General features: G+C 39.6%; 1 protein-coding gene across 1 annotated transcript; it reads right to left on the bottom strand.

The window, feature by feature from the left end:
• Positions 1-7,155: 7,155 nt before the first annotated feature.
• Positions 7,156-14,661, bottom strand: LOC143425227 (nuclear receptor subfamily 2 group E member 1). The gene is made up of 8 exons (XM_076897856.1): positions 14,550-14,661; positions 9,773-9,909; positions 9,430-9,545; positions 8,321-8,506; positions 8,150-8,263; positions 7,899-8,062; positions 7,521-7,767; positions 7,156-7,386 (listed from the first exon to the last, which is right to left on the bottom strand). Exons 2-8 carry the CDS (start codon positions 9,901-9,903, stop codon positions 7,157-7,159), a joined length of 1,188 nt encoding a protein of 395 aa, XP_076753971.1. The 5' UTR covers positions 9,904-9,909; positions 14,550-14,661; the 3' UTR covers position 7,156.
• Between the last annotated feature and the right edge of the window lie 1,883 nt (positions 14,662-16,544).

Genomic DNA, 16,544 nt, shown 5'->3' with positions numbered 1-16,544 from the left:
AGTTCTTTTCCTCGGGACGATTTACTTTTCGGTGTTATTTTATGTTTTATCATTATTATTATTATTATCATCATCGTCGTCCTACTATTTTTTTTTTTTAAGCTCCTTTTCCCCCGAATTTCTTTGATTTTTTTTTCTTTTACTTATTATGGTCTTTGCTAGAACCGATAAATTCTGTTATTTTTTCTTTTTATGGTTTTTTGTAACTCGTTGAAAATCGCGAACTCCTTTTCGGACTCACCCTCACACACACATACACAACACACATTATACACACACGTTACGTGCACACGCATACGGAGCGTATCGAGAAGGAAATAACAATTAATTTCGATCTTTCGAAGGAAAAATACAAAATCTACGGTGTTTTTAGTAGATAATATTTAAAGTTTAACTACATACTATATGGATAATCATTAAGTACACGAAGCATAGAGGTAAAATACATAGACATGTAAGGCAGGAAAAAAAAGTATATGTTTTAGCGGGCCGCTTCCCTCCAGATGCTAAATTTCTGCTTTGGCAACCAGCCGACCGCTGCAAGAAAAACAATGAAAATGAAAGAGTTGTACGTCTTGTTTTTCGGAAAATTAATTGACAAGCGATTCAAAAGGACGAACGAAGAAAGGAAACCGCGCTTTCGGCCCAAGGAGCATCCAATTCGGACGAGACGAAAAAGAAATGTTTCGGAAATGAAATTCTGGGAAAATTGAAAACGAAAAGGAAAGAAGCTGCGTTTCTCGTTTCTCTTTTGGAGGGAGAGCACCCGTTAGCGTGTTTGGTTTAAAATTAGTAGGTGAAAGTGAGGAATTGCCCTGTATCATTGGAGATGCAAAAAGAAGCTATTCGAAAACGAAACTGAACTACAAATTCGACTAAACGAACCAGGAATGAACGAAAAAAAGAGGAGAAGGGAAATGAAAGTCCTATTGTGAGAGACGGAAAGAGAGAAAATGAGAGAAGCCGTGCGTGTAAACGGAACAGACAAAAAGAGAACTGAAATTCAGTTTTTCTTCTCCGCGCACAGATCGTAGTTTTCGTAACGAACGCGTATTATTTTGTTTTTCCGTGTGAAAAATCCGACAGCACACGTATTACCTGTATATGTTAAATATACTACACTATACACAGATATACAAATGTACAGATACGTATATGCACACATATGCAAATCGAAAAACCGTCGCGCATGCAGGAAATATCGAAAGAAAAGAAGAAATATATGAGGATGCACACGCAGATGAATAATGGAAATGACGAAGCAAGAAGGAAGGAAACAAAAAGAGACCGATTCTCTCCGCCTGTAATAAGTGTTTAAGAGTTTATTAACGAACCAGATTTACCATAGAAAAGCTATATTATATATATTAATATATATATATATATAGATTATTCTATATATCTACACCATAATAACGTCATATATATTTTGTCAGTTTTTTCTTTGTTTTTTAATCTATATAAGAGAAAATATCGCAGGGGGAAACAGGAAAAAGAGTTAAATAGATAGTGCGAGAAAGAGAGAACGAGAGAGAGAGAGAGAGAGAGAGAGAGAGAGAGAGAAAGATTAAACAGTTAATAGAAATGTGAGACGCAAGATAGTAACGTGGAGACAGTTTACAGGGAGGTTATGAACAGAGGATAGAAATCTTAAATAATAATAGTAATAATAATGGAAACCGGATGGCATTTAAAGGTACCTATTAATTAAATAACAGTTATTATTAATAATAAGGTTTTTAATGTTCAAACGCAAGAGTGTCCATGCAACAAAAGAGTCTTTCTCCGATCTTTTTCTCAGATACCGTTTTTTTTTCCTTTTTTTTTTTATACAAAGAACACAACCGCCGCGTCGAACGGATATATAAAACACAGTGCTCTTTTTTATATTTGACACGCGTGCCGCGTCGACGTAACCGTGACATTGAATATACAAATCATAAGTGCAATAGTTGTTACAATAGAACCCATGGGATTTTTTAAAAAGAAAAGGGGCGTCGTCGCGACGGCTGATCCCGACGTGGCGGGCGTCCTGGCAACGCCGAGGCGTTCGCCTCCCTTTAAGTGTTATCTCGGCCACGTCTCGCGGTCCTTCGGTACGCGCGTCGCCATTGTAACGCGCTTCCTCTCCTCCCTGTTTCTACTTTTTTAAACCCTACGAAGGAAGGACGCGAGACACCGCGACGAGAGACGCCGTCGCGAACGCCGCCCCGACACAAGACTACCTCGCAAATTTCAGAGTTACAAAGCAGATATTACCGTACCTTAATTACACGCATATACGAATAGAGAACGCAGAGAATCTAACCAGCGACAGGAACATAGGGAAGAAACAATATTGATACAGATAAATATGAATTAACGAAACGTAAAAAGCGAAAGATAAATAGACAGGACAACTATCCGTGTATAGGACAGAAATTTGTAGACGATAAGCCACGTTTCAGTTGCCGGAATGTATTTTTCTTTTCTTTTTGTAAATCATAGAGACGTGTACACAGATGATTACAGAACTATAAAGATACCTTTCTTCTGAAATCATGCGTAGAATGGTGATATGCACGACGATATAATATATGACTGTCGCATCGTATCGTTGACCTATTTTGATACGCGCACGGAATTTTTTGCTCGATCGAGGTCCACTCGAACGGGGATACGGCCGCCATTGTAACATAATAAATATCATAGACCTTTTTAATTTCGCCGTTTCAACTTAGAACGTACAAAATATTCTTATTTCTTCTAAGGAAATAGAGCAACACGGGACATGTACATATTATAATCGCTACAGATCTATATCGCGGTACCATCCCCGTCGATCGACCCGATCGACCCGACGAATCGCAGGTTCTACGGTTTTTGTACGATCTGTTTCGTTTTTCTTTCACTCATTTCGGACGAGACGTGGACGAGTTCGAAATCTACAGTGGAAATACGATATATATATATATAAATATATATTAATATTATACATACACTCGATGGTTAATAATAATAATAATAAAGAAGAAAAAGTAAATCGCGTGAGAGAGGAAAATCGCAGACAGTGTGAATCCAACAAAAGAAAAAAAAACTAATAATATGGAGCCCCCAACTCCACATCCATAGCTCCCCTTCCCTTTCATACAATAGGAAATAGTTAAACGTGAAATAGCGATGATAAAACAATTATGAAATAGAATTATTGTGTTCGCGTGCTCTGTCGAGGTGAGAGCTACCGCCACGTAGTAACCGGCGAGCTCCATTTTTATTTTTCATGATTCTCGCTGGTTGCTTCTCATCGGGGGCTCTCCCTTCTGGATGTATATAGTGTGAAGTAGCTGGAATTCCAGATTTCTCGACGATCTTTTCCATTCGTTCGAGCCTTCCGCCTCGAATCGGCGTATCCGAATCTCGTTGACCATTACCGTTTCTCACTTGACCCTATTCTTTTCTTTTTTACTTTTAATACACCGTTGAGAGATACCCCGACATCGAGAACCTGCTAATCGGACACGAGTGACGAACGACACGAACACTACGTCGATGCATTCGTACACGCTTTCTATCCGTTTAAACAGCGAACTTTCGATTAGAAGATGTAGAATAATCGAGCATCGATGCAGTGTTCGACGTTGTCCACTGAATTGTTAACTAACTCGCGCCACTGCCAACTATCGAAGAACACACCGACAGCACCGAACAGGTGTTTTTCGTGTCCGTATCGCGTGGGTTCTCGTAATAATGGGACCCGTATATAGTAATGCAGATCTGTAGAAGTGGCATTATCGTGTAACAATAAGAGAAACTGTCCGTTACGAACGTTTAAGGGGGAAAGCAACGAGAATCGGGACGTGGATGAAGAGGCGCAGCCTCGAGATTTCTTTTTTCTGTTGTGTCCATCGTCGAAACGGAAGAGATGGGCGAGAAATGAGGAACGATAGTCGTCAGAGCCGACAACCTGTTATATTTCGTCGCGTCGAATTGCCCGAGAGTGTCTCGAGGGCGGCCCAAGAGGATGTCGATGGAAATAATCGAACGTTGAAACGCCGCGGATGTTTGAAGCGGAACAATTAATGAAGGGGAGATGATCCCTCCTTGCGGCGTGACTCGGGACTCGTCTCGGACACGGCGGACGATGATTTGTTATTATGCCGAAATCTGTTAGTTTTTTGTCCTACATATTAGCGTTAAAATAGAATGGGAATAGTAGAAATGCCGTTGTGTTGGTTTTGTCTCTTTTCTTTTCTTTTTTTTTCTTTTTTTTCAAGAAAACGAAGAAGAAAATAGAAAACGTAATTAAGAATCAAGGATTTCATCGTGGGTATAAAATGAATACAGGTGATTTACAAAACGATATAAAAGAAGAGAAAAACAAAAAAAAATGAACAAATAGATAAAACTAGATTTCGAGAAGGTTAACGAAAATTACGAAAACGAAGCGACTCGTTTAATGAGCATTAACCATTCGATTCACGCAGATGGTTGAAAAGATACAGGAAAAATCGGGCGAGACGCCGATCAAAGCGCGTCTAATTCATTTTGTAACGCTCACGCGCCAGCTAACATCGGTCTTCTTTCTCGGCGAAAACGCGCGCGCAAACGCCTCCGGTCTGTTGTTCGTGCCAATCAACATTTCCGAGGAACTACGACGAGATGAAAAGTCAGTTTCGATCTACCTGTTTTTCGCGAATGAAAAAGGAGAAAAGAAAATGTTCGTATCCGCTTCCTTCCCTTCGTCTACCAGCAAAATTAATCGTTCTTTGATTATTACTACTAGCGCTACGACTATTACCATTATTAATCTTATTATTATTATTATTATTATTATCTTTATTATTATTATTACTACTTTACTATTAATTAAGAAAGCATAGGGAACGAAGAACGAGAAATCGATGTCGAAGCGCGCGCGTGAGCGAAGATGCACCGTTGATCATCAACGAGCGACACGCTCGACGAGAACAATTCCTCACAAAGTAAAGATGAAGATAAAACATAACTAAAAAAACTAAACTAAATAAATAAAATAAAGTAATATTATAGAGATGGGAGAGAGAGAGAATGGAAGTAATATAAACGACGCATTGAAGGAAAAAAGAACACATACACACACACGAGCGAACGATAAACGCAGCGAGACCGATTTACTTAATCGCAACAAATTTTATTAACTCTGTATCTCTAAAGAATAAAAGTCTATTTGAATGTAAGCGCGTTAAACAAGGGAAAAAGCTATTAAGGAGAACAATATATGAATATTATTATTATTATAAAACGAGTGAACAAAAAGAAAACATCAAAAAATAAAAAAAAAATGAAAAGCGGTATACATTTTACAAATAGATTTCAAGGAGACAAAAGGATTTTCTTCGTTCGTTTTTCCTTTCTTTTTTTTTAATTCCGTTTCTAAAGATATACTTGTGCGTTTATAGGTGCAGTAAATAAAAAAAAAACCGGAAAATGAAGACAGCACAAAGAGATGGATATGTTTGTTCGAGTTCAGGGAAAATAGCTTGAGTCGCGTTTCACGAGTTTTTGAAAACAAACGGTAAGGAGACGGAAAAAAAAGCGAAGAGTAGTTAATAAAGACAACGTGTTCAAAAAGATTGAGAACATAAGAAAAGACAAAACAAACGACGATCGTCTGCATTTTTATTCAATTTTCTTCCTTTTTTTTCTCTGCTCAGTTCTTTCTATTACCAATTATGAAACGATTCCTACAAATCGAGGATAAAGAAATCAAACAGACAATGGATTCCGTTATGCTCTTTCCTGTGTGTTTCTCATTTTCATCCATTCGTTCGGAAAATTCTCAACCGTATTTCAACATTTCCCACGTTTCCCATTGATACACACGTTCATCTTGAATTTCTTATTTGTTTTTCTTCGTTCTCTCCTTCACACCTTCGAATCCCGTCATCTTTTGCCTGTCCCTTGGTCCACGAATGGAAAAGCAGACTTCGCGAAAAGTAAAAAGCAATAGAAGAAAAGAAAACGAACAAACTCGCACTCAGAGCTATTTTTTCCCTTCCGCAAATTATGCAACATGGAATAGACATGTTTTCTTTATCGTCATTATATACACATACGTACTTCCGGGCAGCGAAACACCAGAGAATGAAAATGCGAAGAAATGATAAAATAACAATTAATAACAATTGTCTCTTTCGGGTAGAACAGTTTTTTTTACATGCTCACACATACACACGCAGAACAAACGAGGACAAGGAAATAATGAGAAATCAATTTATAATGAATTTATGTATAACATTCAATTTAAGGATTGTATGTAATTGTATATATATACATATATATATGAGTACAATGCAGTCCATGAATTAAGATACATTCTCCTTTTTCTACCATGAAAAATAAATTATTCTAGTTAATAAAAAAAAAAAAAAAAAAAAAAGAAAAAAAAAATGGTGTGCGTTAGTGTCTCTTTTTTTTTTCTTCTTAAATGCCAATCTTCCCGATGTAATCATCCACGTGAGCGACTTTTTATTTACCGTAACGAACGCGCCCATACACTGTGTAAACAAATTTTATTGTTGTGATGTGAAAAATAAACGTTTCAGAAATTCAGAAGGTTTTGCTGGAATAAGTGATTAGTGTCTTGCAATTTCTTCGATGCTTCTTTCGAAAGATAAATCCTTCGTCTGTGTCCTGCGTCTTTTCGTAATCAATAAATATGATGCTTCATTTAATCGGCTAAGATTTTCAAAATTTTTGTTTCTCAAAAAAGAACAAAAAGAAATACAACTTTGCGATCGCGCGCAATGAGCAAGATGTTTCGTTCTGCCAACATGAACGCTTATTTCTAATACACGTATGTACATATACATTATTCGACGTCGAATTTGGACTTAACGGTGTCACATTAACTACTAATACGCGTAGGAAAGAATTGGCTAGTTAAGTTTTAATAATTTCAGAACGGTTCTATCAACTCTCCATGGTTTATACCTATTATATTCCATTTTTGGGTATAAAAAATGTCCTCCTCATGAGATAATTTAAAAAGAGAGAAATAACTAGTACTAAATCTGATCCACGATCAATGGAAGCGATCGTCCCTCCGAAAAAGTAATTGCAAGTGTCTTTGGAATAGTCGTTGGTATACATTGCTGGCCTCCCTCAGAAGTATCGTATCGACCGAGTAAAATTCGCGTTATGTCGGTCTAAGAGCACTGACCATGTCGCCTAATAATCGTTCCACGCTAACATCCCCTACTGTCGGTTTGAACAGTAATTCTTGCAGGGTCGATCGACAGAGCGCGCGTGCAGGGGGCAATAGCAATAAGAGTCTGCCAACCCTTCGTGCATCCCTTTCGCAAAACACGGCTACGGTTTGTTCTTGTAACGCTGTTACTCGACCTGGCTCGCAGAGTCCACGTGATTCTAAATAAATCAATATTTCCAATTTTACAATCCAATGAATGCTAGGCTTACGCGAGTAGATTAATGATAAGTTCCGATTACAGATGATCGACGTATTCGTATAGGTACCTATGGACAAAGGGTATCGATCTCACCTCCTTTAAAAAGAACTATGGCCTTCAGGCAAGCGTATTCCGAGTGGTCGACTCTGAGGAGAGCACATTTCGCCAATAATTCCCTCAGTCTTCTCACTTCATCGACGAGCATTTCTTTTCTTTCGGACGATAGGTCATTAGGTACCAAAGTGGCTTCTTCTACTGGAAAGTTCCACTGTGCGGCCGTCAATACAAACAGCTCGCTCCAAGACTCCTCCAGTAGAATAGTCTGATCCCTGTACGGCAGCTTAAGGGAAATACCAGACGCAGCGAAGTTAGAATTGAACGAATTAATAGTATTGTTTATTCTAAATGAAGTCAGAGCAGAACGTATACTATACACACACAAATTACAAAGTAAGCAATTTTTCGGATTACTTGTAAAAAAGAATGGATACTTCTCGCCCATCTGACAGCAAAGAAGAGCAATTTCGCCGCGAACTCGTAGATATTCTCTGTGGGTAGGATGGAGAAGTTGGACATGTACTCGGCTGAACCAGAGTTCGTAATAGATGTTGTTAGTCGAGTGCTTGCCAGTTCTTCTACGTACCACATATACACGCAACGTTGAATTAAACAATTTGTATTTTAGTAAACGAAAGAATTCCTTTTTACGTTAAAATTCTTACCCTTGGGTTCGATCCTTGTGTCGTTTGATCCAGCTTCCTCCGAGCTCGTCACTTCGTCTTCTTTCGCTGTGTTCACTGTCAGAGATTCTGTAGGCGATCGTGGCAAAAAATGTGCTAAAAATTTAATGAAAATAAAGAACAAATTAATGAAAGACTAGATTTTTTACTTACCGACTGACGGGGTGAAGGCTGGCATTGTCGGCTTGAAGGGAAACAGCGCAGGATACAAAAGGGGATGGTAAGGGTTGCTCGCGGCATGGTAAACGTGTGGAATTCCAGGATATAATCCGGCAGGACCTCTTCTCGTAGCTGCGACCAGGGATGATGTGTTTCGTGGAGCTCTTTCGTGCTGCACCGCTGTGAGTATTATAATTTCTTAGTATTTCTCAATAAGTTTACGCGCAAATAAATATTTTATTCGCGATGAAACGTTATGACGATTGCCTTTATTCTCCCGACAGTATAATAATATGCATCGTGTTTAAAAAAATGTTCTCGCAGGAAACGAATGATCCCTCATCCAAATTTGAACATTCCCCATTCACAGATGTTCCTACGTTAGAATAAACAATCACGTTTCACTCTTTGCCAGTGGCCACCCCGCAATCAGTTTCATTTTTTTTCCACATCGACGAGGACAATGAAACCCATAGCGGCGCAAGCCTCCTAATGGCACCTTTCGCTCCCTCCCTCGCTAATTGATATCTCCGCGCAATCAAGTGTTTGGATTATCGGGTCGGGTTCGAAGTGTTTACAAAAGCTGTGAACGTCAGGCTGCTCGTGACACTGCTCGTAGCGAAGCTAACTTTCCGGATTCTGGCGTGAGCAAGCACGAATATAGAGTTTCATGTGGGTGCCGAGCACCCGTTTATCCTTTTTTCATCGCCTGGCTACCCCTTCGAGCAGCTTCTCTATTTTTTTGTCGAGGAACGCCTCCGTGCATTGTAATATTCCGAGTGTTGACTACGAGCACCCGTGTATCTGCGCGGATGCACGATTTAAAAGATGGGGAACGTATCAGTTCCTGTCATCCGCAAACGTTCTCGTAGATGCGACACCGTCTGAACTCGGGGATGTTATGGCGAAACTAACTTTAGAGGAAAGTTTTCGTTTCGTTCTACGTATTACAATATAATTTTTTGTAGCTCGATTAAAACTACGAAACTGTTTCAATACAAATTATCAAACCTTTCGATATTTTTCATTCAAGAAGATAATATTGAATTAAATTTGCTACAAGTAAAGAATGAAAACGTAATCACCGTTGAAAGGAAGCGTACCATCTCGTTTCATGTTGACCTGAAGGCACTTGGTAAACCGACATGCCTGGCACTGATTGCGACGAGAAACATCCACGATGCAACGACCGTTCTCCTTACAGACGTAATCCAGATTTCTGTTCAATGAAATTGGCGAATCGTTACAATTTCACTAGAATTCGCTTGTGCTAAACAAATAGTCGACAGCAAAAATTAATGAAGCACAGAGATGTATTCTTACGCAATGAAAAGTTGTTAAGCAAACGTCGTACAAAAAATTGGATGCAACGTTAAGAATGAGAAAAGCAATCTATTTACAATTTCGTCGGCGCGATTACTTCGAAAACAACAGCTGATTAATTACCTTGCATACCTGCGGATAGACCGCTTAAAGAAGCCACGACATCCGTCGCAACTTGGTACTCCGTAATGCTTCCCTGATGCTTTGTCGCCGCACACTTTGCACAAACTTTCACCCCGACTATTATCCTCCATTATATCCTAGAACATAATCATCACGAAGCAATTGTAAGGAGGAACTGTATGAGATGTTGAACTATAAAATTTTCAACAATATTAGATTAAATGGCACAGAGTAATACGATTGCTAAATGACTTATAATGTAGTAATAACAGTTTTGGTTTTTCACAGAGTAAGCTATATCTCATTATCCTGCGTTCTTCCTAGTGCACCACTACAATTCTTCGGTGCATTTATCGTTACACTGTTTGTAATGGCTAGTTCGTTGATGGAACTTATAGTCATCGAACGGTAAAGCGTTGCATATTGCAAGATATAATGAGAAGTTTAGCGATAGCCAGATGTAATTTTCTTAATGCTCACGACTTACCCATGTCGACTTCACTGATATCAGGACGAAATACAAACAGTAAAAAGCAGTGGCGGCTCGCGCATAGGCACTGTAAAATTGCAACACCCATTATAACATTTAATATAGTGAATCTTTTCTTCTTTAATTCTTTCTTTATACTTGTACAATATATAATCCATTAGCTTAATGCCAATAGCCATCCTTTAGTTTATAAGAATGATACAAAAAACTTTGTATAGAACTGTGCAGCAGCCCCATTAATTCTACCCACGAGCAGCCACTGGTCAACAGTTTTCATAAAGCTTCTTGTTCATCAAAGTAGACGTTCCTTTAAACTAGATACAACAATCAAACGCGAATTAGTAATCTGATATCGACGAGTAACAAAATTGCGTGCGTCAAAGAAGTGGATACGATAAAATAGAACATTTGCCACGGAATAGGAGTCACGGTGAAAAAGTCAGAAGCTCGAGGGGAAGCCGATAGGTCAAGCTGAAATGTCCCCAACGCTTCCGTTGACTTTCGCAACCCCTTTCGCTGGCGTGGTTCGCGGCCGGTTCTCCACCTCTCCGTTCGCCAAGCCCCTTTGGGCTACCAGATAGCTGTTCCCTCTTTGTTGAGGCCCTCGCGGCGACTCTGCCACGGTCTTTCTCGTTCTAATAGGACGCCTGGCCACCTGTGGGGTTCCCAGGCTCAATAATGCATCGGTGACGTGGAGCATCGAGCTCAGGCTCGTCGGTGGTAAACCGTCGAGGAGAGAGTCCTGGTGGATGATGCCACGGTTCGCCGCACCCTTCGTCCCTAAGACCAGTCCCACCGACACCATCATTACCATCGCCGCGCCAACGGCCCTCAAACAGGAGAGATCTCTTGTCTGCGACCCTGGCTTCTTAATAGTCCACCCACAAGCAAGGAACAGTCATGGTTGCGGTAGAAGTAAAGGACGCATGTGAACGTTAACCTGGCATAATATTTTTATTGTCCAATGACTGGCTCTACCTTCGTTTGTTCGCGCGGACAACGGAACCGTTTTATCGTTGCATGGAGGCAAGGGAATCTCTATTTTTCGCGGCGTCTGATTCACGAGTTTTGGCCATTAGAATTTTGAGCTAATTTTCATTGGTATACGTGCAACGATATCAACTGAGCTTCGTTTGATGTTGACGAATAATTAAAGCATCAAGTATTCACAATTAGCTGGAATATCGTAGTCGAACCGTGTGTTTGCCGTTACACATGAACGGATTATTTAACCCTGATTGCACGAACACCTATTGCGTTTACGCACGCACGCATCAAACATATGTCACGCATGATATGAACACGAACTGTCCGGTACTTGACATGACTGCAGGAAGTCAAATTCTGCCCGTCATTATCCCTGTTAAGAAGTATTCAGAAAACGTCCAAAATATTTTACTGACAGTTTATCGAATGGGTAACTTTTATTGAAACAGCATTAAAAATTCTGCAAATAGATGGCAAAAAGAAGAGAGATTAAGGATTGTTTGGAACGATTCAGACTGTGGAAGACGAAGAAAGCATTAATTTTAGAAGCGGTTTAATGCAAACCTATCGATCACCGAGACTTCGACAAGCTTGTCACAGTTGCGTTGCAAACTGGCTTAATGTCAACTGAATGACTTTTCGATAGTTCTGCTCGGCGCAAGGTGACGAAAGTTCGTTGTCGGCTCGCTGAAAATTCGACAGGCTCCTATGCAAATTTTTTTCCTCGTCATGTCATGTGCGCCCTTTCGCATAAAAAATGCTGATGGATCGATCACGGGAAGAGGATTCTATAATCTCGTATCGCATCTGACAACATTTGACCGTAGTACACTTTAATACTAGTATACTGACTATCTATATATTAGTCCCTTTCCACTAATCAAAGTTTCGTTAATTTGCAATACGACAATTTTCAGTAATCCATCAGGACGTGTGTATTTTCTACAATCATCTTGCTCTTTTCGTTCAGCTAATCATGTCGATATCGCGCATTGTTCGAGCATAATGGAAGCCTCGAGAGAGGGTTCATTGAGAAAAAAGGCACGTGTCGTTTAAACATCCTTTTCGAGCCAGCACGAGGCGCGTCACACCTTGCTGAGTAACTTTCACCTGGACTCGTGAAAAAGACTCTCGAAAACTGTCAAATTCCACACGATGGAAACACAAATTTAGCTTTCTTATTACCGCTATTTTTATTTAACGATGATTTTACGGTCCTGTCGTGTCCCGAACGAGCATTTAATTACTGAGATCTGTTCACGAGTTTTTATTGTAACGGAGTTTTTATTATAAGCGGTTTTCACCCCTCTTTGGGTTTCCATCAATTTTTAAGGAGTTCCATATCGTCGTTAGCTTATACCACCCCTAACGTGACTTCTGTTGTCCGAAAGGGCCGACTGCAATTAAATCCTTTTGAATAATAAATTAGACTGAAATCTTAATGACAACATAGCTCGTATTACGCCAATTCGTTTTAATAATTATTCAACGATTTCGCAGATCTCAAATGAGTGGAACGTGTTCTTTTCCATCCAACAATATTCATCGTGAATTGATCACAGTATCAGTGATATTAGCGGTAACAATAGCAATGTCGATAGTAATTAAAAATTTAATATGAACACTATTACTTGCTTAACATTCTTCGTAAGCACACAACGAAGGAAAATGTTAATATTAGAAACATTGAATTTATGTTTAATTGCGAAAATTTCTTATTTTGACGATAATTGTTAGTAAAACAATTCACAACTGCGACGAAAGCATAAGCAGCGATCCAACCGGCGGACAGTAGATTACACCAAAACTGTTCAGACACAGACTACTACTTAAGACCGAGTAGCCAGACAAGCGACTTTTTGACGCATGAAACGTATGCCTTTTTCTCTGCCTTTTAACCGAAAAAGCGAACGTTTCTTCTGACTTTTAAACTGATTGTAATTTAGCGTCGAGCGTGTAGACTCATTTACGATCGTGCACGTGTGAGTTTCACACGATTGGCAGTGATTGCGTGATTCGGTCGAGTATGCCGTGCACAGTGCTCATGCACCGTGTAAAGGTTCCAAGGCACCCGCGATTTCACATAACAGATTCACTTCTGGTTTTCGTGATACCGGTCGAACAGGATCGTTGCACTACTGTGCCCTATCGAATGTTTTATTTAAAATCTTTCCTGTAGCTCGAACGTATTTCGCTTAACTTTTATATCCACATGATTAAATGAATGCTATGTAACGAAAGGTAATTGCTGTGCCATAGTAATTACAAGCTAAATATTTTTTAATACAGAGGTATATGATTTGTGTAACGATATTATGATATACAATATATGATAATAATAATGTTATCGTACATTATTATATATCCATTTAAATGGCGAGAATAATGATTTTCTGTTGATATCCGCGTAGTGGAGGTTTTATGTAGACCAAAACTAAAATTTGTTTAAATTGTTTCATCTATTATTCCCTTCCCGAAGATGAAAGTTTTAAGGTAGGGTCTCTGACAGCAGTATCGAGATCTTGTAACACACGTGCAACGCAGATGATGAGAACTTGTCGTTGTCGATCATAAACTCGTTAAACGATTCGAAGATGCCGTCTTCTGTCATTTGGTACTTTGTGACTCGTGTGATCGAACGTGATCCTCTCGTACGATTTGTTTCAGAGAATACAACGAGACAACCGAAGTGATTTCTAAAGTTGGACGTGTGATATAAATAACACGCAACGAGATATTATAGTAATTAACATAATATCGTTACACAAATCATATATCTCTGTATTAAAAAATATTTAGCTTGTAATTACCATCCACGGAATTGGTACCACGGGCTTGCGTCGAACATGTGCGAACGTTCTTTGACATATGCGTAGACCTGACACGATATCGGGCATTACAAGGGTCGGACACAGCTCGATTCTGAAAAGCCGAGTTTACAGGTGTGTTTACTTGCAGGTAATTACCAAACTGTTGGACAGCGACTCGTGGCATACCTAATCATTATAGACTCCCGACGAAGCACGACCAAACGACTGAGGGAAAATAGTAAGGGGAAGAGATTAAAAAATTCTGTAAGATCTGCTTTCGGAACATATAAGCTAATGAAAATCCAAATTTTTCTCTCTAAAATCTATGAAATGTAAAGATTGAACGTTGTTTGCTAAAAACGACGCGACGAAATATGAAATATATCCGTGAAAACGGTTAAACATTGAGAGATTAATTTTGTATACAGGAATGTATTCGTATATATTAATTGTGTATAAAATAAGATCTATGTCTAGAATCATTTCTTACCTTTATAATAATCCTCTCGATTTTCAGAGCTGACCGGTAGATTTCAATGCTGCTTCGACTGAAGTTTCGGGCTGCTCAATGATTTTCCCTTAGGTATGTTAATTAACTTTATAAATAAATTTTTAATAGCGTTCCTCTTCTCCTTAAAGTTCCTGAATCAGTGACGGTAGCCATCTTGAGACGTTTAAAAGAAAACGGATCGTTTAATTTATCGTTATCGTATCGGATGAACTTAATACTTAATTTTAATTAGCTAATAGGTATGCGTGTGCGCATAAGTGTTTAACAAATTAATCGAAATAAAACTTCAATCCGAATTAATAGCAATTTATACAAAGTATCACCGCGGTATTTTATTACCAATTAAATAATTATTCTTCCATCTCGACATTGGAAGAAGTTAAAAAAGAAACTAACTAAACAAAATAGAAAATCACATAGCACTCCACAGAATTGACGCGTGATTATATTTCTCCCTCAATCGTAAAACTAATTTATATCTCCAAATTACTAAACATTTGCTAAACAGTATCAAGATTACCAACAATTGAGACAACGAACTTCCTAAACAATTTCAAGCTATACGATCATCCACACAAGAATATCTGCTCCTACCAATTAACTGTTCGTCGACAACAAGTACTCCACTGTTCGCGAACTGGACGACACGTTCCGGGTGAACCGCAAGCTGGGAAATTCGAATAATCGCGAGATTACGAGCCGACGTGACCGGAGGCGAGCCAACGCGCGAGAAATATAAACGGAGGTCCTTTCTCGCGAGGACTACGGTGGTCGTAGGTGTACCGGGTACGCTCGTGATCTATGGCTCGTAATTCCTGGTCTCTGTCCACGGCCGCGGGGGTGGCGAAACCCGGGTTACCCGTCCAGGACCCGTCTCCGTTGATCGCCTTCGCGTAAGAGTACGCCCAATCGAGAAATCGCGTGCTCGAGGGATTGCTAAGAGTCGCAGACGATTGGTCGACAGGCGGGGCGTTACCACCGAAGCTCACGGGTGGTTGTACCGGGTTCGAAGGGTTGCAACCCCTCGAGGAATAGGAGGCCCCACCGGCGGAAGCGCGGAAGTCAACTCGTCGCGACGCTTTCCCTCCGTAATCGGGTAGAGTGTTCGTAGCGAAGGATCGGAGGACTCGTGGTCGCGAGGAATTTCCATCAGCATCGACACGCTGTCGCTCGCCTCCGGCTTGTTTGAGGACTTTATGTCGCGGTTAAGGTGTATCTGACAGGGGATACGATCGCGGGACACGAGGGGATGGAATCGTTGGTAGGTGTACTAAAATCTTATCCGATGTCAGATAAAAGGTAAGAATTGTAAATGATTTGTCAAATTGCTGAAAAATTTGTCGGCACTCGCGCGGGAACACTTCTCGTACATCGACTTTATTTTAAGGATATTTGAATCAAAATGAAATAGAAAAACTTGCCAACTTTCGGTCGTTTTCTGTTATAATAATAAGTTTCAGATATGTTTCTATCAATATAGAACTTTGGTTCATACTCTTTTCAGAAAGGCTATAGGGACGAAACGTTAGTAAATGACGTCTGTATGTTTCGCACGATACGAGCTGCACTACAAGAGATGATTGTAACAACCAGTGCTTTCGTTGAATGTATTATTTATTATTACCTGAAAATCAATGATCTTCCGTGTACAATTTCTATATCCACTGATCGCCAGTTTACATAATTGTACCGCTTTATTCCTATATGAACATTTGTGAAACATCGCCAAAGTAGAAAAATTCCAGAAATATTATCGCATTCATTAGTTTTCGCAAAATATTTTTGGGGAGGCTGAAATAGTTGCAATAATAGAGGAAAGATTAGAATATCGAAAGAGGAAGAAGGGAGAGTAGTAGATGGGAAAGCTTAATTTCCCTCGCGTCGGTACGATTCTGTTGGGGCAAAGCAAGCGGTCTGCACTTGATAGGTCGAAGGATCCGTAGGATTCTGAAGCACCTCCTCAACGTGGCAGGA

The sequence above is a fragment of the Xylocopa sonorina genome, chromosome 7 (assembly GCF_050948175.1).
Source record: "Xylocopa sonorina isolate GNS202 chromosome 7, iyXylSono1_principal, whole genome shotgun sequence".
Classification (NCBI taxonomy): domain Eukaryota; kingdom Metazoa; phylum Arthropoda; class Insecta; order Hymenoptera; family Apidae; genus Xylocopa; species Xylocopa sonorina.
The sequence above is the reverse complement of the archived record's forward strand: the minus strand, read 5'-3'. Positions and strand labels throughout refer to the sequence as shown.

Excerpts from the sequence above, each read along its gene's own strand:
- LOC143425227 (XM_076897856.1), bottom strand. The coding sequence starts at position 9,903 with ATGGAGGATAATAGTCGGGGTGAAAGTTTGTGCAAAGTGTGCGGCGAC. Across the intron at positions 8,507-9,429 it reads GGTCAACATGAAACGAGATG|CGGTGCAGCACGAAAGAGCT; the intron begins GTACGCTTCCTT and ends TAATACTCACAG. Across the intron at positions 8,063-8,149 it reads CACAAGGATCGAACCCAAGG|AAGAACTGGCAAGCACTCGA; the intron begins GTAAGAATTTTA and ends TGTGGTACGTAG.